A 27,583-nucleotide genomic window follows, 5' to 3' on the forward strand; every position below is an offset into this window, starting at 1 on the left:
CAGTCAGATTAAAGCTGGGCTGGATTTTTCCACATGCTGTTGGTCATTCATGATAGGGCATCTGTCAGTGCAAGGAAAAACATTAGTAAATGATCAGGAGGACGAATGGGGAAAAGGAGATGGACTGGGTTAAGACTGGAAAGAGGAGGCTGAATGGCTTATTGCTGCCCCTATTTCTTAGGGCATTGGAAAGCAATGCAAGAGGTAGCACAGAGGGGAGAACAAGATAGAGGTCTCTGGGAGCAGAGGTGTCTGATTGAGTAAACCATCGATGATGAAGGAGTCTATGGGTAGCCCAGTGTTTGAAGATCAGGTTAAGAGGAGGTAACTGAGGAGATCTGCGGGGGGTGTGAGATGGGGTGGGGGAGGGGGGTTGTGAGTTTGGCAAGGTGAAGTTTGTGGAAATCAGGGTTCCCGGTGACACAAAGCACACAAGTGTTTATTATAAGGGTCTCGTGGCCTCATGCAGTTGAATATAACTCACTTTCTAGGCCCATATATAAAGAATGAGCAAATAAAAGGCACATCAATACTTGTTTTAGTTATCTCAGAACTGAAACAAGAAGTATCCTGTTCAAATCATTCACTCTATTTTGTCAACAAGGATCATTGAACCTGTTTGAGAACAGGTATGCGCAACTATTTTTTAAAATTTAATTCACATGATGTGGACATTACTGACTAGGCCTGTGTTTACTTCCCATCTCTAATGGCCCTGGGAAATGCAGTGATGAACTGCGTTCTTGTATCACCGCAGTTGTCTACGGCGTAGGGATACCCCCACAGTGCTGTCAAGGAAGGGGCTTTCAGGGTTTTGATGCAGCGTGTAATATCTTACCTCCCTCTGCTCTGCCCATTCCAACACCTGTCCTCGTTGGCCAACCCTGCCGTCACCTTCTCGTTGCACAGGGCACTGGGGAGCGTGACCCACAATTTTCGAACACCTTGGAGCTTCATCTTGACTTCAGTAACCTGTAAACGCAACAGCCATTACTGCAGCATGCCCGGCCTCGGAACCACCTTGACTGCTGACCTCCCCCCCACACTGGCCCCCAGCGGAGGTGGGCCGTGACATCAGGCAAACTTGGAAACAGCGCAAATTCCCCTCAGCGAGAGCAACTTCCCTCAGCAATGTTAGATTTAAAATCAAGATACAATCCGATAGCAGGTCAGCAGGCTGTTTGATTCAATGTTGGACAGATCTCATTCTCACAATCATTAAGGGTCATATTGATTAGCACAACATGGCAGAGCCAGTAGGCTGTCTGGCCGCTTCACTTGCTTCCATTTTCTGTGTAGCTTTGCAGTAAGTCAGAGAAGAGGGCACAGTAAATGAAGGGGACTCAAATGATCAAAACCCTGGAGCCTAAACTCCTGGGGATGCTACATTCACCAATATGTGCCAAACCGAATCAAGAACTATGGGTAGCAAAGTGAAGTTAAGAACACTGTAAGGACAGCTATGAATGACTGAGCTGACTTGAAGGGACCAAATGGCTTATTCCTGCTCCTATTTGTTATGGCATTGAGCTTCATAGCAGGTGCCCTGGTTAACTTTATCTTCTGTTCTTTATCTCTGGTTTTTAATAACAACGAAGATTGGCATAATCTACTGTCACAGGCTTGTTGTTTCTCTATCATTGCAGCTTGATGTCCAAATTGGCTGTAGAGGTCTCCCCATCACTGCCCAAAGAAATAGCTAACAGTGTCTGAAAGTGGATACCGGCTCTCCGGGGTCAGTAATTCAGACTACATTGTGATATTCGAAACTTAGTCCTGAGGATTACAATGACAGTGCTGTCCCATAGCCTAGTAGCCAGCTGCCTTTCTCATAGAATTTCTACAGTGTGAAAACAGGCCATTCAGCCCGACAAATTCTACACTGAGCCTCTGAACAGCATCCCAGCCAGAGCCATCCCTCCACCCTTTCCTTGCAACCCTGCATTTCCCATGGCTAATCTACCTAACTTACACGCAACTGGGCGCTATGGGCAATTTAGTATGGTCAATCCACATCTTTGGATTGGCCATACTAAATTTTCCATCCCCACCCCTGTCTGCTTTCCGGAGAGACCACTCTCTCCGTGACTCCCTTGTTCGCTCCACACTGCCGTCCAACCCCACCACACCCGGCACCTTCCCCTGCAACCGCAGGAAATGCTACACTTGCCCCCACACCTCCTCCCTCACCCCTATCCCAGGCCCCAAGATGACATTCCACATTAAGCAGAGGTTCACCTGCACATCTGCCAATGTGGTATACTGTATCCACTGTACCCGGTGTGGCTTCCTCTACATTGGGGAAACCAAGCGGAGGCTTGGAGACCACTTTGCAGAACACCTCCGCTCAGTTCGCAACAAACAACTGCACCTCTCAGTCGCAAACCATTTCCACTCCCCCTCCCATTCTTTAGATGACATGTCCATCATGGGCCTCCTGCAGTGCCACAATGATGCCACCCGAAGGTTGCAGGAACAGCAACTCATATTCCTGCAGCCTAATGGTATCAATGTGGACTTCACCAGTTTCAAAATCTCCCCTTCCCCAAATGCATCCCCAATCCAGCCCAGTTCATCCCCTCCCCCCACTGCACCACACAACCAGCCCAGCTCTTCCCCTCCACCCACTGCATCCCAAAACCAGTCCAACCTGTCTCTGCCTCCCTAACCTGTTCTTCCTCTCACCCATCCCTTCCTCCCACCCCAAGCCGCACCCCCATCTACCTACTAACCTCATCCCACCTCCTTGACCTGTCTGTCTTCCCTGGACTGACCTATCCCCTCCCTACCTCCCCACCTATACTCTCTCCACCTATCTTCTTTTCTCTCCATCTTCGGTCCGCCTCCCCCTCTCTCCCTATTTATTCCAGAACCCTCACCCCATCCCCCTCTCTGATGAAGGGTCTAGGCCCGAAACGTCAGCTTTTGTGCTCCTGAGATGCTGCTTGGCCTGCTGTGTTCAACCAGCCTCACATTTTATTATCTTGGATTCTCCAGCATCTGCAGTTCCCATTATCTCTCACATTTTTGGAGTGTTGGATGAGACCGGAGCACCAGGCGGAAACCCAGGCAGACACGGGGAGAACTTGAAAACTCCGCACAGCTTGCTGCCTAAGGATGGAAGTGAACCCAGGTCCCTGGTGCTGTGAGGCAGCGATGCTAACACTGAATCACGGTGCCGCCCCTCACTTCCTGGAAATAATTCTTTTCTTTTGAAGAACGTCAGCAATAGCGGCGTTCAATTGAATGGGAGCCTTAAAACTGAGTCGTCTAGCACCTACCAATCTGTCCATGGGTGGAGTGCTGAGACTGACTGGCCTCTCCTCCACTGGGTACAGCTTCCCACGTCTCCTTGAATCATCCTCGGCTGACCGTTTGCTTACTGATTTGAGATGACCACAACCCTGAAGAACCTGGGCAAGAAACACAAAAAAAGGGGGAAATTCAGCCAGAAAAACAAACATCTCCTGTTTACAACAAACATGCCTATATAAATGATGATAGTATAAGGTAGGGGTGGAGGTTAGATAGACCTTAGGTTTTGGGTAAAAGTTCGGCACAACATCGTGGGCCGAAGGGTCTGTACTGTGCTCTACCGTTCTATGTTCTATGTATAAATCAACTAAAGCATAGACATTTGTGCCACCTTCCATTTTTAGCAGGATCTCATGGTAACGGAGAGCCAGCTTTCTATTAGTGCCAAACACTACCAAAACATCTAATGAATGAACATCTATTTTGCATTGCAACACTGACTAGTTCGATTTTCGTGGATGCTTCTGTTCACAAAGCACTGTCCTGCCCGCGACAACTACTAGAATCTACATGTGCCAAGTACCTTTAGCATTGTCATTATTTTTAATCAACCTGCTCAGATATGCTACGATACACTTCTTGAGGGGGTGGGACTTGAACCTGGACCTCCTGTCCCAGAGGTACTGCAGCACAAGAACCCTCCATCTTCGGTGTTATTATAATTCCAAAGTATCATCACAGCAGTATTATCAAACAAACACTAGCACTAAGCTATGAAATATGGGAAACAGAAACAGAAATTGTTGGAAAAGCTCAGTAGGTCCGGAAGCATCCAGAGAAGGAAATCAGAGTTATATGTTTCAGGTTGAGTGGCCCTTCTTCAGAAGGGTATGATCCTGATTTACTGCCTCGGCAGTTCTTTCGGTTCATATTCACCGCTGGGACGTACAACAAATTTTTTCCATTGAAGTGGGATTACGGTTTATTTTAAAGCAGGAGAGGTTAAGAGGATTTGATGTTCATGAGATTTGGCCCAAAAGAGTTGTGGGTACAGCCAGAAATGACAGTGATTAAAATGTGGAATTGCCAAGGTGCCAAAATTGGAGGCCTGCAGAGGTTTCAGAGTTTTGCAGCATCGGAGGCTTGCAGAGATAGGAAGGGTAACAAGAATGAGAATTTTTAAGGTACTGGCAGATTGAGAGCCAGTCTCGGTCAGCAAGCACAGGGGTTAAGGGGGAATGGGACTCAGTGCAGAGATTTGGATGAGTTCAAGTTCCTTGGTGCCGAAGGATGGTGTTCCTGATCATCTCAGACACAAGCTTTAGCAACAAGTTTCCAACCACTCTCCAAAAATTCTGCAGGTCTGCTCCCAACCATAGCAACTTCAAAGCCCAACCATATCCTTATTCTCTTATGCATTCTCCCTGCATCCTACCCATACTTCAATTTTAAACCTATTTGCATTTCTGTTTTTGGCCCTTTTAATTTCAGTTAGTAGGCCATTCAGCCCTTCTAAGGTGTTCCACCATTCAATGAGATCATGGTTGATCTGTGACACAATTCCATACACCTGCCTTGGCCCATTTTTCATATACCTTCCCTTAATTTCAATTCTGCAGCAGATAATTTTTTGTGAAAAACCAATCCAGCATCCACTGCTGTTTGTGGGAGAGAGAGTTCCAGAAATCTACCATTCTTTCGGAGTGGAACCCTCCCAGCTGACAACCCTATCGAGATGGTGCAGTAACTTTATTTAGCTTTAATGTGGAAGTGCTAGTGTTGGACTGGCGTGGACAAAGTCAGAAGTCACATGAGACCAGATCGTAGTTCAACAAGTTTATTTGAAATCACAAGCTTTCAGAGTGCTGCTTCTTGGTCTCTTCACATGTTGAAGGAGCAGCATTCTAAAAGCTTGTGATTTCAAACAAACCTGTTGGACTATATCCTGGTCAGAGACAGCATGAACTGCTGATGCTGGATTGGGACATAACACAGTGTGGAGCTGAAGGAACAGAGCAGGCCAGGCAGAATTACAGGAGCAGGGAAGGCGACGTTTCGGGTCGGGACTCTTCTTCAGAATGTCTCAGACTATAACCTGGTGTTGTGTGACTTCCAAGTTGATTTATCTTTGTCATCGCGGTGTTTGCAGACTGGGAAGCTCATTAACTTTGTGACATCAATCCATGTCGTTCAATCCTGTTGCCTTCCCTTTCATGTTTGGTTCTGTCTTATAGCTGGGCTTGGCTTTGCTCATTTGACAGACTGAATGGCCTGTGCTATAGTTTCGAGCCTGCTTGCTCTCCTTTGGAACGGTTTGGCTTCCCTTTTGATCCCAACACTAATTCGAAATGTTGTAGTGCAGGGTGGACAGGAAGTGATCAATAATGTCACAAGAAATGCACAATTAATTGTTAAGGAGCTTATAAAATGTGTGGCAGTAAAGCATACAGGGGGATCCAACTGATGGACGTGATTACTTATAAAGCTCAATGATGTAATCCTCCAGCTTCCTTAGAGTACATAATGAGTGGGAAACAAGACCCAACACAGCAGCCAACACATATCAATGCAGACGTGGGAGTGGGTAACTGAAAAATGGAGAGATGACACAGATTGGAGTTAGAAAGGGAAGGAGAGAATCTGACATGAATCCCGCTTCTTGACAGATTAACAAAGCTCCCTTTTACCTCATTCTTTGCTACACGGGGAGTTATAGGTTTCCAGAGTCAGAAGACCCTGCTGTGTTTCTTTCTCCATACCCTGCTCAGATGCAACATCAAGTCAGACAGTCTCTAGCCTTCCAGACAAGTGAGACAGTGACATGTTACCTTCCAAACCACTCACTGCTCTGACTTGGAGATATATTGCCGTTCCTTCAGTGTTGAAGGGTCAAAATCCTGGAATTCCCTCCCTATGTGAGCTAACCTATAATGCATAGAATGCAGCAGCTGAAGAAGGCAGCTCACCACCATCTTGCCAAGGGCAACTAGGGGCAGAGTTGGCCCAGACAGCGCCACCATACCCGAGTGAAATTAAAAAACAAAATCAACATTCAGGACTCAGCATTCCCTTTGGGTTAGGCACTTTAGGTGACAATTCCAAATTAACAAGTTAAACTGGTTTTAAAATCAGATTTCAAAACAGTGAAGAAGCTGACAGTAAAGTGCAAGTCTGAGCACGAACACTGTTTGTAGGTGTGTGCGCAGAATGCTTCAGCCTAAAAGAATATCCTTGGCTTTCTGTCCAAGAACGCAGACAACAAGTTAATCCTATTTACGAATCACAATTCAGGGATGTCAAATTTCATTGCACATGGAATCAACAAGTTACACCCATATAACACCTTTAATGCAGTTAAAGGCACACCCTATGGTGCTTCACACAACACTAACAAACAGAGGTTTGTGCCAAACCAAGGAAATAGATGACAAGACAACAAAAGTGACTGAAGGCTAAAGCAAAGAGGCAGGTTGTAAGAAGCAGGGAGGGATGACTGAAGTCAAGGGAGTGGGAGCAAATGTTAGTTTGTGAGTGATACTCACATCACACGGGCAAATGAAAATATCTGTCAAGGTAATGCCTTTTCCAGGCAATGCACTATGGTGAGGTGGCTGTTAACTGCCATTGACCAAAGCCTACTTTTTAGGGGACCCAATGGCCGGACAGTAGGTATTTTTCTTGTGGTTTCATGTGTTTGGCGTTGCCAGAAAAAGAGTGGGTCAAAGGCAAGGGTGGCACTGTTTCAGAGGCCACCTCTTTGCCTCTCCACACCTCCAGGTTGTGTCTCATTTCCACAGAGTGGGAGGAAATGGAAATCCACAGCAACCCAAGAGGAAGGTCCCCTGATAGCCAAGGAGGGACAGCAGCCATTTTTTTCACCTGCCGGGAAGGCAGGTAATCAGAGAACTGATGGATTGAAGCCCTTCAGCGACCATTAATCGGCCAGGTCAGGGACTAAAGTGTTGGTGAGTTGAGAAAGTCCCGAACAGACTGCCTTGCCCAGCACTTAACTGGTGGTGAGAAGGGGGCGAGCATCTCTCCAGGGCGAACTTACCCAATTATCTCTGCTTCTTGTCACCTCTCTCATATGCTCCAGGGAATTTGCACCCTAACTTGTGTAATGTGAAGTGAAGGAATCCAAGGATATGCAAGAGGGTAGAATTGGAGGAGTATAATTAACTTCTTGTCACCTTGGCAGTGTGAAGCAGGCACCCATCCTCTTGTATATGTATCTCGGCATCTCAACATGCATCAGGTAAAATGAGGGTCCGTAAGTGGGGTGGGATTTCCAGCCGACGTAGATATTAACTCCAGAATTTTACACTCTCCCAACAGTCCGTTGAAAGCATCAGGAGTAGGATTGCTGTTTGGCAGGTGCTCATACTGAATCTATCAGCCAAGAAAATCTCAGTGAAACAACAACACTCTTGAGTGAGGGCCATGCCAGTTTCTTGGTGTTTTTAAAAACTGTGGACTGAAAACAAGAAGGAGCAGTTTTCAAAAGCAGCCGCTGTTTTGAAGAGTAGGCAAACTGACTCCAAAGGCAGGTATCATGTTAACAACTGTTTGAACAAGCAGTAATTGGAGGTTGAGTTGAGACAATTTGGATTTCAGGGGGCACACCGAGGTAGCGTTTCTTAGCAACAGAGTTTGATTGGTCAGTGGACTAATAAACAGTGATCAACGATGATGACCTTTCTGTCTGTCAGTAACCATGTGGTTTGTTCTCAGGTAACTGGAATTCTTGAAGCTAGGGAGAGACTGACAGACAGAGAGAAAGTGAGAGTGAGACAGAGAGAGAGAAAGAGAGAAAGCAAGATAGACAGAGCAAGAAAGGTGTTCAGTTCTCCTCCAGTTTAGGAGGAGTCTCCCTGTTCTCTGTAGAGAAACCTCAAGAAAACCAGTGTATTTTCTCTGCAACAGTTGCTGTAAGCTATGATTTTTAATGACTTTTTATAATGGAACCAGCCTCCATGTGTCTCTTGTCAACCAGAAGGAGAAATCAGAGAAAGATGATTGATGATTCCAGCAGAACAGTCATAAAGGCCATCTCAACCACAGAACTTGAGAACAAAGAACAGTGAACTGACTTTCCAATCGTACTCCTTTCTCCATACCCTATTCAATCCTGTTTTGTGTGTGTGTGTGTGTGTGTGTGTGTGTGTGTGTGTGTAAGGGGAGAGTTCGTAAATGGATTCATGTTTTAATGAGTCAAATTCTACCCTGACTATTTATAACTGTGTATCTGAAGCTGGGGTCTAATTGCTTGTAACAAATAATGAATTTTGTTTAATATAGAGACCTGGTCGACTTTTTATATCAAACTGGATTTGAAAATCAAGTAATTTGAGGAATTCTTTCTAAGATCTTCAACTTTTATAACAATCTGGGAATAGCAGAGCTCAATTTCCAGTGCGTGACCCCAGTGAGGCACAGCACCTAAATAGCACCTTTAACACTGTAAAATGTCCAAAGTGCTTCATAGGCCATCAGCAAATAAAAACTGACAGTGGGCCATGTAAATCAGTGTTAGGATAGTGTCAAGAAGTCTAAACTTGAAGATTTCATCACTACTATTTGGACATTCAGACCATACAAAGGTCAAATCACCATACTCTTACGGGACCATAGGGCTCCTCTTTCATTACAGGGAGATGACTGGTGGTGGTTTAACCTGAGGGTCACCACACCTCAGACAAGGGGAGAGGTTAAGAAGGAGAATCCTTGACAATAACCTCAGCCGGTTTGGGATTTGAACCCATGCTATTGAACTCACTCTGCATTGCAAACCAGCTGCTGAGCTAACCAAAGCCCTCACACCACATACAACACATTACAGAAATGCAATTCCTTTTTGGGGAAGTGGGTTTCAGTAAGATTAGACATTTGACTTATCCTTTATTTTGGCTCACGTGAATTGAAACAGTAACATCAGGTGCTTTCTGAAGAAATTTTCTGAAGAAGTGTCTAGGCCTGAAATGTCAGCTTTCCTGATGCTCTTTGGCCTGCTGTGTTCATCCAGCTCTAGACCTTGTTATCTCTTAACATCAGGTGCTTGCTAGGTTTAAACACAATGCTTCGTTATCTTTCATCAGCCTGTTCAGGAATGTTACGATATGCCTCTGGAGCAGATAGGACTTGAAACAAGGCCTCCTGGCCCAGAGGTACTGGGTATTACCACTGCTTCACAAAAGCTCCCACTGTGCTTTATTAGATTTGGTTAATTATTCATAATTCATTCAGTCTCTACAACTAGGAATTGACATTTCAAAACGCGTGGCTCCAAATCCATTCCGAACCACAGCTCCCAAATCCAAATCCGATAGTTTGATTCCTCATTCCACTTCCAACTCCGCCTCCCGATTTGATTCCAATTGCAGATTAACAAATCCGTCCTGCACCCCAAAAGAATTCTAATTCCACTGAGTACTTGCTGTACTATGATATAACACAAATGTGATGCCAACTCTGTGCCATCTAACATCACCAGTGGGCATCATTCACTAACCTGTAGTGCCATCCATTGCTTCCAGAACTCACTCTGTACCTTGAGTGACCTTACCTTTGATGAAATATGAATTCTGTTATCCCGCATGGTCTGTATTGCTTCAGCGATCTTCATGTAAATCGTATCGACCAGCGACTCCATGTTTGACGGTCCGTTAAATCCGTCAGCCACCTGAACCATTGAGTCTGAAATATCAAGAACAGTCAAGATTAATACTCACATCTTGGCCCCCTACACTGGAATTTTCACCCTGAACCTCTTTGCATCTCCACAATCCTTTGCACACTAACCCAAAACTCATTGGTTGAAAAGCTTCTATATCACTTCGACTTCTTAGTACTGGCCTTAGGCTTATTTGTCTTCATGCCTATGAGGTTGCTGTGAGATATAATTTTCTGTGTTTGCAACATTGTGTAAATGGCAAACATTACAAATTTCATTCTTCCTCGCACGGCCATTTTTCTCTCCTGTTCTCAAGAGGTAGCCAAGGCAGAGCTTTATACGCACAGCCACTTCTCTACTTTCTTAGTCAAGAGTTTTCAAAGCCATGAGGATTCTAAACAGTGCCGACTGAGTACAATTGTTCTAACTGGCAGAATGGTCGAGAGCCAGACAATACCAAGGCAGGTGAAGGACAAAAAAAACCCAACAACGATGTGAGCAGGAATATTTTGTACACAGTGTGTGCCTGGCAACAGGAATGCATTGCCCGGGAATGAGTTGGAGGCAGATTCCATGGTGGATTTCAAAAAGGAGTTGAGTATGTCCCTGAAAATGTGTAACTGGGGAGTGTGGAGGGACCAGCTGAGTTGGTCTTGTTGAGAGCCAGCACAGCCACTCTGGGCCAAATGGCCTCCTTCTTTACACTTACTGTTCTTCAGCTCTTTTTTTTTCACCCGCAGAATGTGTATTGATTATTCTGCTGTGCAGAGTATCATACTTAACACCAATTCGACTTTAGTATGTACTATCCAGCAATATTGGAAGGTAGGCTGATACATTCATAGAGTCACAGAATCCCTCAAGTGTGGAAGCAGGCCATTTGGCCCATTGAGTTCACACCAAACAGTATCCCGCTGAGACCCACCCTATCCCTGTAACCCTACATTTCCCATAGCTTGCACATCCCTGGATACTACGGGCAGTTTAGCATGGTCAATACACCTAACTGCTCACCTCTGGAGTGTAGGAGGAAACTGGAGCACCCAGAGGAAATCCGTGCAGGCACGGGGAGAATATGCAAACTCCATACAGTTGCCCAAGGCTGGAATCAAACCTGGGTCCATGACGCTATGAGGCAGCAGTGCTAACCACTGAGCCACTGTGTCACCCCATCTCCACTTCCAAGTTCTGCACGTCCTAGTTTTACCCTGGCTGGAATCAGCTGACTCATCACAGGCCACAGACTACCCTACACCCCCTGATACTAGCTCACACTCTGACTCAATAGCCTCTCCTCCATTCAGCAGCCTGGTAATATTTCTAAAGATATTAATCTAAGACCTTTACACAGTCAATCTGTAACCCCGAGCCCATTTACTCAATGACATCAGGAGAATCCATGGTTTAAGGTGAAGGTTATCTCCCCAAACATTCCCTGCAAGATTGGTGACAGTTTCATCAAAGCTTCTGATGGGACACGGTAAGTGGACTTCCATCTGATGTTTGACAGATGATTCAAAAGGTTTTTGTCAAGTTTATCCAAATTCATCAAAGACCAAGACGAGTGAAAGAATATTCATTGAGGTGTCAGCATGACCTCTGCAGGTACCTAACATTGAGGCCCAGTGTCCCTGGCTGATTCCCCTCACTCTGCTGTTCGCCATGAACCTTAGAACATAGAACATAGAACAGTACAGCACAGAACAGGCCCTTCAGCCCACAATGTTGTGCCGACCATTGATCCTCATGTATGCACCCTCAAATTTCTGTGACCATATACATGTCCAGCAGTCTCTTAAATAACCCCAATGACCTTGCTTCCACAACTGCTGCTGGCAACGCATTCCATGCTCTCACAACTCTCTGCGTAAAGAACCTGCCTCTGACATCCCCTCTATACTTTCCACCAACCAGCTTAAAACTATGACCCCTCGTGCTAGCCATTTCTGCCCTGGGAAATAGTCTCTGGCTATCAACTCTATCTATGCCTCTCATTATCTTGTATACCTCAATTAGGTGCCCTCTCCTCCTCCTTTTCTCCAATGAAAAGAGACCGAGCTCAGTCAACCTCTCTTCATAAGATAAGCCCTCCAGTCCAGGCAGCATCCTGGTAAACCTCCTCTGAACCCTCTCCAAAGCATCCACATCTTTCCTATAATACGGCGCCCAGAACTGGACGCAGTATTCCAAGTGCGGTCTAACCAAAGTTTTATAGAGCTGCAACAAGATCTCACGACTCTTAAACTCAATCCCCCTGTTAATGAAAGCCAAAACACCATATGCTTTCTTAACAACCCTGTCCACTTGGGTGGCCATTTTAAGGGATCTATGTATCTGCACACCAAGATCCCTCTGTTTCTCCACGCTGCCAAGAATCCTATCCTTAATCCTGTACTCAGCTTTCAAATTCGACCTTCCAAAATGCATCACCTCGCATTTATCCAGGTTGAACTCCATCTGCCACCTCTCAGCCCATCTCTGCATCCTGTCAATGTCCCGCTGCAGCCTACAACACCCCTCTACACTGTCAACGACACCTCCGACCTTTGTGTCGTCTGCAAACTTGCTGACCCATCCTTCAATTCCCTCGTCCAAGTCATTAATAAAAATTACAAACAGTAGAGGCCCAAGGACAGAGCCCTGTGGAACTCCACTCACCACTGACTTCCAGGCAGAATATTTTCCTTCTACTACCACTCGCTGTCTTCTGTTGGCCAGCCAATTCTGTATCCAAGCAGCTAAGTTCCCCTGTATCCCATTCCTCCTGACCTTCTGAATGAGCCTACCATGGGGAACCTTATCAAATGCCTTACTGAAGTCCATATACACCACATCCACAGCTCGACCCTCATCAACCTTTCTAGTCACATCCTCAAAAAACTCGATAAGGTTTGTAAGGCATGACCTACCCCTCACAAAGCCGTGTTGACTGTATTTGATCAAGCCATGCTCTTCCAGATGGTCATAAATCTTATCCCTCAGAATCCTTTCTAACACCTTGCAGACGACAGACGTGAGACTTACCGGTCTATAATTGCCGGGGATTTCCCTATTTCCTTTCTTGAAGAGAGGAATTACATTTGCCTCTCTCCAGTCCTCAGGTACGACTCCAGTGGAGAGCGAGGATGCAAAGATCTTCGCAAGTGGCGAAGCAATTGCATTTCTCGCTTCCCAAAGCAGCCGAGGACAAATCTGATCCGGGCCTGGCGACTTGTCAATCTTAATGTTTGACAAAATTTTCAGCACATCGGCTTCGTCTATCTCTATCCATTCCAGCATGCACACCTGCTCTTCAAAGGTTTCATTCACTACAAAGTTGGTTTCTTTCGTAAAGACAGAAGCAAAAAACTCATTTAGGGCTTCCCCTACCTCCTCAGGCTCCACACACAAGTTCCCTATGCTATCCCTGATCGGCCCTACTCTTTCTTTGACCATTCTCTTATTCCTCACGTAAGTGTAAAATGCCTTTGTGTTTTCCCGGATTCCTTCTGCCAAGCCTTTCTCGTGCCCCCTCCTGGCTCTCCTCAGACCATTTTTGAGCTCCTTCCTTGCCTGCATGTAATCCTCTCTAGCTGAACTTGACCCTAGCTTCCTCCACCTTATGTAAGCTACCTTCTTCCTTTTCACTAGAAGCTCCACCGCTCTCGTCATCCAAGGTTCCTTAATCTTACCCCTTCTTGCCTGTCTCAGAGGGACATATTTACTCATCACTCCCAACAACTGTTCCTTAAACCGTCTCCACATGTCTATAGTTCCCTTACCATCGAACAACTGCTCCCAGTCCATGCTTCCTAACTCATGTCTAATCGCATCATAGTTTCCTCTTCCCCAATTAAATATCCTCCCATTCTGCCTAATCCTCTCCTTCTCCATAGCTATGTAGAATGTGAGGCTTACCGACCAGGTTCCTCCATTCGCTGTCTAGGTCCGCGTGATTGGCCAGGCAGCCCTTCAAGATGTTGAGGCAATAGTTGTTGCAAGGTTTCACACTTGCCATGCTCCGGCAGTGAGGGCAATACATCAATCTCATCATGGCTCGAACACACTCTGGGCTTGGAGGTACCTGAGGTGGGCGGGTTGCAGTTGGGGGGGTGGTGGTAAGATATGACACAGTTTTGAATACTTGAATAGAATCAACTCTCAAAAATATATTCTTTTCACCAAGATTTATCCATTGGAGCCCAGAATTTGCACTGTCTTCTTCTCATAGGATAACATGAAGCAACATGCAAGGATAAGGAAAGTGGAGGCAATGGCCTGGAGGCATTATCACTGGACTGTTAATCCAGAGACCAAGATAACATCATGAGAACCTGGGTTCAAATCCCTCCATGGCAGATGGTGGAATTTGAATTCAATAAAAAGCTGGAATTAAGAATCCAATGATAACCAGGAATCCATTGCTGATTGTCAGGAAAAGCCCATCTGGTTCACTCATGTCCTCTAGAGAAGGAAATCTGCCATCCTCACTGGTCCGGCCTACATATGACTCCACACCCACAGCAATGTGGTTGGCTCTCAACTGCCCTCTGGGCAATTAGGGATGGTCAATAAATGCCGCCTAGCCAGCGTTACCTCATCCCATGAATGAAATGGATAAATGAATATTTTTAGGCTTGAATCTCAACTATTTACAATCTACATTATTGACTTGGATAAAGGGACCAAACATACAGTGTCACTGGCAAACCAAACTGCTAAGATGGATAGGAAAATATGTTGTCATGAGGAATTGGTATCTATAAAAGGTTAAGCCAAGAAATATCAGATGGAGCACAATGTAGAAAAATGTGCATTTTCACAAGAAGACTAGAAAAGCAGAATTTTATTTAAATGGAGCAAGGTCACAGAACTCCATGGTAGAGAGAGATCTGAGCATCCTGGGACATGAATTTGGGGTCCTGAAGGGAGACGGTGGTCAGCCCCAAGTCGTGGTCCACATAAGTACCGACGACATAGGTAGAAAGAGGGGTAGGGATGTCAGGCAGGATTTCAGGTAGCTAGGGTGGAAGCTGAGAGCTAGAACAAACAGAGTGGTTGTCTCTGGTTTGTTACGCGTGCCACGTGATAGCGAGGCAAAGAACAGGGAGAGATTTCAGCTGAACACGTGGCTGCAGGGATGGTGCAGGAGGGACGGCTTCAGGTACATGGACAATTGGAATTGTCCGTGTAGCTGACACCCTCGCAGAATACTGGGTCAATGGAAAGATTCTGGGTGGTGTGGATGTGCAGAGGGATCTTAGTGTCCATGTACATAGATCCCTGAAAGTTGCCACCCAGGTTGATAGTGCTGTTAAGAAGGTTTACGGTGTGTTAGGTTTTATTGGTAGGGGGATTGAGTTCCAGAGCCGGGATGTCACGCTGCAACTTTACAAAACGTTAGTGCGGCCTCACTTGGAATACTGTGTGCAGTTCTGGTCACCCCATACAGGAAGGAAGTGGAAGCATTGGAAAAGGTGCAGAGGAGATTTACCAGGAGGTTGCCTGGTCTGGAGCGAAGGCCCAATGAAGAAAGGCTGAGGGACTTGGGTCTGTTCTCACTGGCGAGAAGGAGACTAAGAGGGGATTTAATAGAGACATACAAGATGATCAGAGGATTAGATAGGATGGACAGTGAGAGTCTTTTTCCAAGGATGATGACTTCAGCTTGTACAAGGGGGCATAGCTACAAATTGAGGGGTGATAGGTTTAAGACAGGTGTCAGAGGCAGGTTCTTTACTCAGAAAGTGGTAAGGGCGTGGAATGCCCTGCCTGCCAATGTGGTTAACTCAGCCACATTAGGGGCATTTAAACAGTCCTTGGATAAGCATATGGATGGTGATGAGATAGTGTCGGGGAATGGGCTTAGACTGGTTCACAGGTCGGCGCAACATCGAGGGCCGAAGGGCCTGTTCTGCACTGTATTGTTCTATGTTCTAAGAATCACAAAGTTAGTATGCAGGTACAAGTGATTAGGACAACAAATGGAGTTTTGGTTCATTACAAGGAGAATAGAATGCAAAAGTAAGGGAATGAGGTGGTGGTGTGTAGCGGGGAGAATTCATTAATGTCCCAATAATGGCAGCCTATCAGTCTTCAGTCCTGGAAATGGGCAATGAAGAGAACAAGCCCTGTACTCCATAATTCTGTATCTACATCAGATACAGGTAGCAGTGGTTCCTATGTCCCAACCCGATGCTTCAGCCCAAACTCAAAGTAATGCTCCCAGTATGTAGGCATGTCTCATTTCTTCCTATAATGCCCAGAGGGAGTATAATTTTCAAGAGGAGGGCCAATTTTCAGACAGTTCTTTGATATGATGCAATGCTAACTATTAGCCTGGGATTTATACTGGAGGCAGCAGGGGAGCTGGATTCAAACATGGGAAATGACAATGACTTTATTCAGTATCTCATTCAGAAAACAAAGGCTTCGTCAAGGACAGCTTAAAACAAACTAATTTTTTTCCTTCAGGGAAAAATAATTGAATACTTAGGTATGACTCAGTATTTTCCTGCGATGGAGGATTGGAATCAAGTGCAAACGCTTATGCAACAGGGTAGCATTACCTTAAAAGGGAAAGATTGAAGGAAAAGTGAAATGACAATGGAACTGAGAATTTTTTTAAAAATTCCATCATGGATTGCGGGTATCTTTCGCCAGGTCAACATTTATTGCCCATCCTCAATTGCCCTTGAACTGAATGGCTTGCTTGGATATTTCAGAAGGCATTTGAGAGTCAGTCTCGTTGCTGTGAGTCTGGAGTCACGTGTAAGCCAGAGCAGATAAAAAGGCAGACTTCTGTCGCTAAAAGGGCATTTTTGAACCAGGTGGGTTTTCATGATGGTCACTGCCACTGTTCTCAACATTTACTTCAGCAGGATAGGTAAGCAAATGTACGTGATTTTCATTGGCAGGAATGCAATGACAATACCATCGCCTTCAGATAATTATCAGTGCACAGAAGTACACATTTAGATTATGAGTTTAAACACAGTTATATTGGCAAGTGGAATTATTCACTCAAGTGAGTGCTCAAAGCTAATGCAAATACAACATTTGGAAAAATCATGGTTAACCATTAACACACAATTATAAAAAGAGGTTAAGAAGAAAAACAGGAAAAGAGGGTCATAAAAAAACTAGCCAGGGAAGCACAAACAGGATCATTCTCCCTTACTTTGTGAATTTACGATATATTTTGTATCTTATACAGCAATATACTCTCCAAACTGCGTGCTTTTACTGATTATGTTTTATTTCACGTTAACTGCTTAACTTACGTCAACAACCATCAAGGTTTTTCACTCTGGATGTGTTTGATATGATAGATTTACCTCTTCCACGCCCCACAATTAATTTTAAATGTCAAACATGAAAGGACCTAACCCAGATAACTACCACAACCTTACGTGCCCACTCTCAAACTGCTGGCCGATGATGACGCTCCTCAATTGCTTGTGCCCCCCAACAGCCAGTCTTTATTTTGAGGATTTGAAACTCGTTGTCTGAAAGGATGTCCAGACTTAAATCTTTATTACATTTAAGGAAAACACTTGGCTATGCACCTGAGGAAGCGAAACCTTCACGGGCTTAGACCTAGAGCTGTATAGTGCAAATAGACCTGATGAGGGCTAGCTGTCAAGTAATCGTCTCATTTCACTTCTGCGCTGCAGACATTTGTGCATTTTTAAGCAGCACCACTGCCAAGGGAAAGGCAATAAGCACAACCTCACCAGCTTTGTTTACAACTTAAGCTCCTCAAAACTCATCTCCTTAACAAACTTGCAGACGTCTCTACGGCTCTTCTATCTTTGGCTCAGTGTCCGAGTTTCTGCAGCTGATCTCAGAAGACCTCCGGATCTCTGCCCATGTTAAGACAGTTTGCAAATGAAGCTGAGATAACAAGGTGTAGAGCTGGATGAGCACAGCAGGCCAGGCAGCATCAGAGGAGCAGGAAAGCTGACGTCTCGGGCCTAGACCCTTCTTCAGAAATGGGGGAGGGTAATGGGGGATCTGAAATAAATAGGGAGAGAGGGGGAGGCAGATGTAAGATGGATAGAGGAGAAGGTAGGTGGAGAGGAGACAGACAGGTCAAAGAGGTGGGGGTGGAGCCAGAAAAGGTGAGTGTAGGTGGGGAGGTAGGGAGGGGATAGCTTGGTCTAGAGAGGACGGACAGGTCAAGGAGGCAGGATGAGGCTAGTAGGTGGAAGATGGGGATGGAGACAAGTTAGGGAGGCAGGGACAAGCTGGGTTGGTTTATAGGATGCGGTTGGTGGAGGGGAGACTTTGAAGCTTGTGAAGTCCACATTGATACCGTTAGGCTGCAGGGCTCTCAAGCGGAATATAAGTTGCTGTTCCTGCAACCTTCAGGTGGCGTCATTGTGGCACTGCAGGTGGCCCAGGACGGACATGTTGTCTAAGAAATGGGAGAGAGAGTTGAAATGGTTCGCAACTGGGAGGTGTTCCACAAAGCGGTCCCCAAGCCTCTGCTTGGTTTCCCCTATGTAGAGGAGGCCACAACAGGAACAGCGGATACAGTATACCACACTAGCAGATGTGCAGGTGAACATCTGTTTGATGTGGAAGGTCTTCTTGGGGCCTGGGATGGGGTCGAGGGGGGAGGTGTTCGGGCAGGTGTAGCACTTCCTGTGGTTGCAGGGAAAAGTGCCGGGAGTGGTGGGGCTGGAGGGGAGTGTGGAGTGGACAAGGGAATCATAAAGAGACTGGTCCCTCTGGAAAGCAGATAAGGGTGGGGAGGGAAAAATGTCTTTGGTGGTGGGATCGGATTGCAGATGGCAGTAGCGTCAGAGAATGATGCGTTTGATCTGGAGGTTGGTGGGGTGATACGTGAGGATGAGGGGGATTCTGTTTTGGTTGTTATTGCAGAGAGGGGGCATGAGGGATACGTTGCGGGAAATACGGGAGACAAGGTCGAGGGAGTTCTCAACCACTGGGGCGGGGACTGTTGCGGTCCTTGAAAAACCAGGACATCTGAGATGTTCGGGATTGGAATGCCTCATTTTGGGAGCAGATCCAGTGGAGGCAAAGGAATTGGGAATAGGGGATGGCATTTTTGCAGGAAGGTGGGTGGGAGGAGGTGTATTCTAGGTAGCTGTGGGAGTCTGTGCTTGAAATGGATATTGGTTTCTAGGTGGTCGCCAGAATGGAAACAGAGAGGTCCAGGTAGGAGCGAGAGGTATTAGAGATGGTCCAGGTGAACTTAAGGTTGGTGTGAAAGGTGTTGGTGCTGTGGACAAACTGTTCAAACTCCTCGTGGGAGCACAAGGTGGCGCCGATACAGTCATCAATGTTATGGAGGAAGAGGTAGGGTTTCGGTCCAGTGTAGCTATGGAAGAGGGATTGTTCCACGTAACCTGCATAGAGGCAGGCATAGCTTGGGCGCATGCAGGCACTCATGGCCACCCCCTTTGTCTGCAGGAAGTGGGAGGAGTTGAAAGACAAGTTGTTAAGGGTGAGGACAAGTTCAGCTAAGCGGATGAGGGTGTCAGTGGAGGGCGACAGGTCGGGCCTGTGGGACAGGAAGAAGTGGAGGGCCTTGAGGCAATCTGCATGGGGAATGCAGGCGAATATTGCAAATGAAGCTTGTGGCCACTAGTGGGCAAGGCATTTTAAACTAAAGATGATCTTCCCACTCCAGGAACTGGAGTTCATCATTTCAACTGATGTTTAAATATAATATAATGCAGGCACAGCATTATTAGCATTTCTGTCTTTCATATGGCTTGTTGTATTGATTACCCAAATGGTCTTTTATGTCGACGTACAAGATCCCACAAATAAAGTTCTCTAAGTGCGTGGCACATACCTTAACCAACATCACAAATACAGATTATCTGATCATTCACTTCATTGCCGCTAATGGGAGCTTGCTGAATAAATTTGACTGCTGCATTCCCTACAAGAGTTCAAAAGAATTCAATTGGCAGTAAAGTGCTTTGAGACTTCCGCTGGGCATGAAAGGTGCTATAGAAATGTAACAGTGTCCTTTTATTGTACACATTTGGTTTATATATACCTTACCTCTCAGAGAGTTTGCTGTTAAGGGCCCCATGTGCAGTGTGTATACAATGTTGCGATTCTGCCTGGCTATTAGTTTGCAGGGGTTCTCTGAGCAGCACACACACAGAAATTAGAGACAAAATAACTGCAGATGCTGGAATCCAAGGTAGACAAACAGGAGGCTGGGAGAACACAGAAGGCCAGGCAGTATCTGGAGGAGTCAACGTTTTGGGTATTATCCTTCTTCAGGGCTGGATGTGGGGGTAGGAGAAGCTGCAGATAAATCGGTGTGAGGGGAGGGGTGGAGACGGAATGGTGGTGACAGGTGGATATTGACAGTAGGTGCAACCTGGTTGGTCGCTGGGAGGGATGACTCAGGTTGGCGGCTGGAAGGGAGGGTCAGTAGGTGGAATGGAAGGGACAGGTTGTGGCGTGGGTGGGCAGGTTACTTGAAATTGGAGAACTCAATGTTGAGTCCTCCGGGCTGTAGGGTGCCCAGGCGGAAGACAAGGTGTTGTTCTTCAAATTTGTGTCTGATTCACTGTAACTGTGGAGGAGGCCAAGGATGGACACGTTGGAGGGGGAGGAGGACAGGGAGTTGAAATGGACAGTGACCGGGAGGTTAGGTTGGTCATTATGGGCCAGGTGAAGGTGCTCGGCGAAATGGTCACCTAGTCTACATTTGGTCTCACCAACATAGAGAAGACCACATCAGGAGCACTGAGTGCTAGGTAGGAAGAGATGCAGGTGAAGCTCTGTCTCACATGGAAGGGCTGTTTTGGGCCCTGGATGGAGCTGGTGTGCGGGCAGGTGTTGTATCTTTTACAGTTACAGGGAAGTTTCCGGGCGGGGTGGAGTGGTTGGTGGGGAGTGTGGCGCGAATTAAGGAGTGCGAAGGGAATGGTCCTTGCAGAAGGCAGAGTCGGGTGGGGGGAGTGTAAGATATTCTGAGTAATGGGGTCTAATTGGAGTTGGGGAAAGTATTTGAGGGTGATACAGTGGATGCAGAGGCTGGTGGGGTGGAAAATGAGGACAAGGGGGACCCTATCTTTATGATGTTTGGGGAGGGTGTGGTACAGGGCTGTGGAGTGGGGAATGGAGCAAGTGCGATGGAGGGATGTCTGGATGACAGAGGGGGGAAAAGAGCCTTGTTTGAAAAAAGCAGACATTGGGGAAGCTTGGGAGTGGAACATCTCCTCATCACAGCAGATGAAACAGAGACAGAGGAATTGGGAAAACCAGATGGACTGTTTGCAGAATACAGGGTGGGAGGAGCAGTTGTCTAGGTAGCTATGGGAGTCGGTGGGCTTATAAGCAAACGTCATTAGTAAATTAGATTGTCTGCTTCAAAACTTACATATTTTATTTTTTAAATAAACTAACCTAAGGAGGTAATCAATAACTGATGAGTGATTAGTTCTTCATCCATCGTTATTGACAAGACACAGTTCTCATCCACAGCTCGTCCAAATAAGGCGCTTGTAAAGTGCAGGTGTTGTTGCATTGTTATCAATTAGCATGCTGTAAGATGCACATACACCAACTGTTTAGATGGACCTGGTTGAGAGAAAACTGTTGCCCAGCGCCTAAGAAAACTCCCAGAATTGTAAACTGTATCTTGGGTTCTTATCCTTCTTTTTGTATAGTCTCGGTTTCAAGGCTCCCATTCAGTCAAGTGAAAACCCAAACTATCTCCTCACTTTGTGAGCATTTGTTGGACTTGGATCTGTGCATTGCTGCCTTACAAGTGAAAATGCCACTGACCAAATCAAGCCAGCAGTTCAGGTAGAACAAGATTACCTCGATCAAGTCTGTAATAAATGTCCCCAACCTTCTATCCCCTTGGTTTCCAGAAATTAGCAGGAAGGAAAATAGAGCACAACCACAGATTCACTCCAGATAAATGGCTAATTTGTGGTGACGGTCGTTTTCCATTTGTTATTATGTAATCTGACAGCTCTGTCTTCTCAATAACACAAGCTCCTTTGTTAGCTGGACGTGCAATAGTTTAATCTCAATTTCCAGGCATCTTCTCAGAGGAGGTGGGTGGGTCTTTTCAGTGTAGATCCCTTCAGGGGAAAGTCTTGGATTGTAACACATTCTCATTAAAGTCTTCATTTACACACAGGTGCGCGAGTCCGAATGCCAAAAGGGTCCTATCATTCCATACTGCGGTGCTCAGAAGGTGAACTAATAGTGAAGGGGTATTGTGGAGGCATTTGATCCTAAATGCCATCACAGAACTTTTCAGGCCTCTGTGGCTGAACGTCGGGGACTTGACAAAAAATATAGCCCCCCAGGGCACCTTCTCGATGTAGCGAACTAGCAGGTATAACCACTGAGTGCATCTATCGACCAAGAAACTTGGAGAGAATGTTCTTCAAATGAATAAGAAAGAGAATAAGAGTTTTTAAAAAAATACTCCTCACAGTTGTAAATGATTGGGAACAGTGAGAGAAGGGTGGGATGCGGGAAGGCAGCACACCCACTGTAGGAATTAACAGCTCATCCCATTTGTTGCCAGGCACAGAACAGCCAACACCTCAGGCAGTCGACTGAGCATTAGAATTTGGCTTAGCATCTCCAAACGCCCAGCACCGCCACCAACTGCTCTGCCTTTTTCTTTGAACTCATGACCCACAACAGTTGACCTTAACAGTCTTTCTGATATTCTCTCCTCTTTTCAGTTTTTGCTGGATACAGGCCTGTGGGATGTCTGTCGCCTCCCAGGGCCCCTAGCTCAATGTACGATCTTGGTCAGCTGGCACTGCGGAGTCACACCATTCCCGAAAGCACCAGAACCAAGTCTGTCCCTCTCCTCCTGCATTTTCTTTGCAGTGAGGGCAATGGAGATGGGACTGGGTGGAGATGCCTTCGCTGAATGGAGGTCAGGCCTTGTTTCATTTCTGTATGTGCTTAACGTAACTGAATCACCCCAAACAGCTGTCTTAAATAAAGAACTTCTGGGTCAGCAACAAACAGGAATGGAAACTAATTCGTGCTAGTCTATATGGTTAATTGCTACATCAGGCACGGCCTTCTGAGTCCACGGGGAACTATTTTCAATATACTGGCAACCATTACTGCATGAATTGACTACCATGTAAAAACCACAAATGAGATCATGGGATATGTTCTCAATTAGATGACTGAGGTATTTTCTCACACTGGTGCTCACAGACTGTTCTTGAAATGTCAAGCAGGGTGTTTTTTGTTTGGAACAGATAATGGGCTGTGCTCTTAAGGGGTCCATTCTTCAACTGGGGGTTCAGGATAAGTTCTCAAACTGGCAAAAGGTTGCTTTGATGCTTGGGGTATACCATCCGCATGGGCTGGTATTTAAATCTTTCCAGCTAACACATTGCGCGCAATTCCTCTGAGCTGCTCCTGAAACACAGCTCTCGATCTGACATAACACCTTCTTCGAAATAGGACACCGTGGAAGTTAATACAAATGGATCAAATAGCTGCAGCAGCAGCATCAGTTGGAAAATCAAACCCTGTCACAACATTTACAGGCCACCTTACATTGCTCAGACATGTTGCACTGAATTTATGATTAACATGACCATCCCTAATGTGAGACGATGGCTTTTCCTATAGTGGCCTCATCACCCCACTCTGTCACGACCACTTGACAACACCTTTTTAATGCATTTTTTAAATGCCTTTTCTGTACATTCTTGGGTTACCCACTTAAAGAGCTGACAGCAATAGCTTTGAAGGACCTGGGGCTAAAACTAAATCTGAAGAGTAATGTTGTAGGTGCCTGTGTTCAGTCATTACAAAAGTCATGGCTTTTCAGCCCATCTTGATTGCACTGGATATTCAACAAAAATGGTATCTCTTAATCCTGTTCCTTCCTTTCTCTTGGAAACTCTTATGTACTTACTCAACAAATAATTATGCTATGGCCTTTCAATTAAGCATATGGTCTCTACCTCAACTGGCCGAATGCATTTTGATGTCCCTTTTACCAACTCAGTAGAAATATCTCTTCTCAATCTCCCTTCACTCACGCAGTGAAAATCTTCAGTCCATAACTTCCTATCCATTTACTTATGTGGGCATCATTGGCAAAGACAACATTTGATGCCCTTCCCTAACTGTCCTTGAGGAGGTGCTAAGCCACCTTGCGGAACGGCCGCACCCCAACTGGTTGGATCTGGGACATCACTCTGAGGAATTGGGCAGTTGTGGGTCAATGGTAGTGTCTCTATCTCTTGGTTCAAGTTCTGCCTGCTCTAGAGGAGTCCAAGAACAGAGCCAAACAGGTTGATGAGGAAATACATCTATGCTAAGGACTTGAAAGGCTCTTGTGGCACAGTGATAGTGTCACTACCTCTGAACCAAGAGGTCTGGGTTCAAGACTCACTGGCTCCAGAGGTGTTTGCTAATATTTTTGAGCAGCTTGATGAGAGGAAATGAACTTATCTTGAGGGAATGCTGTGAAGATGTTCTAGCACAACATTTTGTGCTAGATATGACCCCAATTAGAATATTCCTCTGCTACCCACTGACTTCAACTTTGCCCAGGGCCTCTGCATGGTACATTGGGTCAAAAGTTTTCTTGACGTCTATGGCAATCACATTCAATTTACCTCTGCCATTCAGCTCCTCATTTTGTGTTTGCACAGAGGTCTTGAGTGGAGTGTCTATGATGAAACCCACACTAAGTGTCAGTGATCAGGTTAGTTCATTTAATTTATTTGATTTATTTATTGTCATGTGTATCTTGTTACCAAATACGGTGAAAAGTGCGGTAGAGTGTCACCACTCTCCAGCACTAATATAAATTAGAAAATATGAAGGCAGAAAAATGAAGAAATAAAAACGAATAGAAATAAAGAACAAAACAAAGAATATTTGTAAGTGCCACTTCACCATGCTGTGGATGACTCCTTTCATCACTTCATTGTTGACTGGCAGGAGGCTGATGTGACAGTAATTTGCCAGCTTGGATTTGGCAGACTATACCTGGGCAAGTTTCCACATTTGCAGGTAGCGGCAGATGCTGCACTGGGAAAGTGGCATCACTGTGCGTTTAAATGAACATAACCAGATTCAAACTTTACTGACTTACGTTTCTGTGAAGCCCTTTGGTTTGCTTTCTGACATTAAGTCATGCTGCGTAAATCCAAGTTACTAAGCTGGTCAGCTCATTAAAGTACACTTCGAATGAAACTGCTGAAACTATGAAATGCAGTGTTGATGTACAAGGGGAAGATCTTGGGACATCATCGAGACTTCGAGACTTGGAGACAATCAGTTCCCTGGTTGCTGTGTAAAAATGCCTGGAGCTAGCTGCACTCTATAGTGACAATTAGCTGCCTTTGAAGTGTTTTAAGTGGTATTTTACAGCACCGGTGATTACTTTGTGGAATGATCTTACTCTGTATCTAAGCAATGCTGCATCAGAAACTTGGGCTTGATTCCAATCCACATACTTCTATTAAAAATATCTGCTCACTCTGTCGACAGGCATTTCTTAGAGGGTGTATGGAAGAATGGCAAGTCCCACAAGAGCGAACAATAGCACCAATGGAGACTGTACAGGATTGATAAAGGCTATGCAGGTTGAGCAGTGGATACTTCTCTGAGACATTTTCATAGGATGGTGTAGAAGCTATCCACTGGATTTAAGAAAAGTTTTATTGGGTGATAGCATAAAGGACATTCTGACTTAACACTGATTCTTTTTGTACTTGACCCAGCAGCATTTTAATCCTTTCCCGAGATGAACAAAGGTCTTGGTGGGGATTGTCAGATGCAGGATTTTCATGGAAGTATCAGAGGTCTCATCAGTTCACTAGAGAGCTTGCTGAGAGGCTGATAGTGCCTTATTTGGGAATACCCCATCCTCCCCTCAAGTAGTTAAATGGAGGGGATGTTCCTGGGATTAAGGATTTGGGGTGGGGGGTGGGGGCGAGGAGGGGGTTAAGGTGGAAACCCCAGCCAATCAGAGGCTGGCAGCTCCTTTGCTCAACAGTGTTACCATGACGGTGATGGCTACTGCTGGAATTACACCCCGAGAAAAATGGGAGATGTTTCATAGGAAGGGGGTTGGGTGGGTGGGGGTTGGCTGGTGAGGGGATGGGTATTGGCATGTAAGGCAGGGCAATTCTTTTAGCTGCTGCCCAACCCTTCCTGAAACTAGATACATCAGTCTGAACAGCTTTTACAGAGGGACCACTGCACTCCAGCTACTCTTCTGGAGATCACAGAGTTATATTATATATTTTTGTTAGAGCACAGTAACAAGACCCTTCAGTCCAACTCATCCGTGCTAACCAGACATCCCAATCTGACTTAGCCCCATCTACAAGCACTTGGGCTCATATCCCTCTAAACCATTCCTATTCGTATACCCAAGATAACAAAGTGTGGAGCTGGATGAACACAGCAGGCCAAGCAGCATCTCAGGAGCACAAAAGCTGACGTTTCGGGCCGAGACCCTTCATCAGAGAGGGGGATGGAGAGAGGGTTCTGGAATAAATAGGGAGAGAGGGGGAGGCGGACTGAAGATGGAGAGATAAGAAGATAGGTGGAGAAGAGCGTATACGTGGGGAGGTAGAGAGGGAATAGGTCAGTCCAGGGAAGATGGACAGATCAAGGAGCTGGGATGTGGTTAGTAAGTAGGAAATGGAGGTGCGGCTTGAGGTGGGAGGAAGGGATAGGTGAGAGGAAGAACAGGTTAGGGAGGCAGGGACAAGCTGGGCTGGTTTTGGGATGCAGTGGGGGGAGGGGACGAGCTGGGCTAGTTTTGTGATGCGGTGGGGGGAGGGGAGATTTTGAAGCTTGTGAAGTCCACATTGATACCAATGGGCTGCAGGGTTCCCAAGCGGAATATGAGTTGCTGTTCCTGCAACCTTCGGATGGCATCATTGTGGCACTGCAGGAGGCCCATGATGGACATGTCATCTAAGGAATGGGAGGGGGAGTTAAAATGGTTCACGACTGGGAGGTGCAGTTGTTTATTGCGAACCGAGCGGAGGTGTTCTGCAAAGCGGTCCCCAAGCCTCCGCTTGGTTTCCCCAATGTAGAGGAAGCCACACCGGGTACAGTGGATAAAGTAAACCACATTGGCAGATGTGCAGGTGAACATCTGCTTAATATGGAAAGTCATCTTGGGGCCTCGGATGGGAGTGAGGGAGGAGGTGTGGGGGCAAGTGTAGCACCCTGTAACGCTGCATTTCCCATTGCTAACTCACTGAACACATCCATGGGCACAATAGGTAATTTAGCCAATCTACTTAACCTGCACGTCTTTGGGTTGTGGGAGGAAAATCAGCGCACCCAGCGAAAACCCACGCAGACACGGCGAGAATGTACGAACACTGCACAGTTACCCGAGGGTGGAAATGAATCCAGGTCCCTGTCACTGTGAGGCAACAATGCTGACCATAAACAGCTGCTCTAATAAGAAAATGATGGTGGGGAAATGAATGGGACTAAAGCTGACAGAGTCTCCAAGGGCCTAATAATCTACATCCAAGAGGGCCAAAAGAAATGGCCCAGGAAATAGCGGCTGCATTGGTGGGTCACTTTCCAAAATTCTGTAGACACTGGAGTAGTTGCCATTAAAGTTCAATGTGGTGAATTCCACCTGGGAAATGGGTGGAATGATCTGCAAATGGGAACAGAGGGTAACAGAGC

At 45.9% G+C, this 27,583-nt stretch overlaps 1 protein-coding gene across 1 annotated transcript in view; it reads right to left on the bottom strand.

Moving 5' to 3' along the window:
- Window positions 1–27,583, bottom strand: part of LOC125457962 (glypican-1-like) — a 186,443-nt gene that overhangs the window by 20,995 nt on the left and 137,865 nt on the right. Inside the window, exons 4-7 of the mRNA XM_048542784.2 lie at window positions 13,823–13,988; window positions 9,818–9,948; window positions 3,282–3,413; window positions 839–972 (exon numbers count right to left, since the gene is read on the bottom strand). Coding sequence (XP_048398741.1) covers window positions 839–972; window positions 3,282–3,413; window positions 9,818–9,948; window positions 13,823–13,988 — 563 coding nt within the window. The remainder of the gene's footprint in view (window positions 1–838; window positions 973–3,281; window positions 3,414–9,817; window positions 9,949–13,822; window positions 13,989–27,583) is intronic.

The sequence above is a fragment of the Stegostoma tigrinum genome, chromosome 14, assembly GCF_030684315.1.
Source record: "Stegostoma tigrinum isolate sSteTig4 chromosome 14, sSteTig4.hap1, whole genome shotgun sequence".
NCBI lineage: Eukaryota > Metazoa > Chordata > Chondrichthyes > Orectolobiformes > Stegostomatidae > Stegostoma > Stegostoma tigrinum.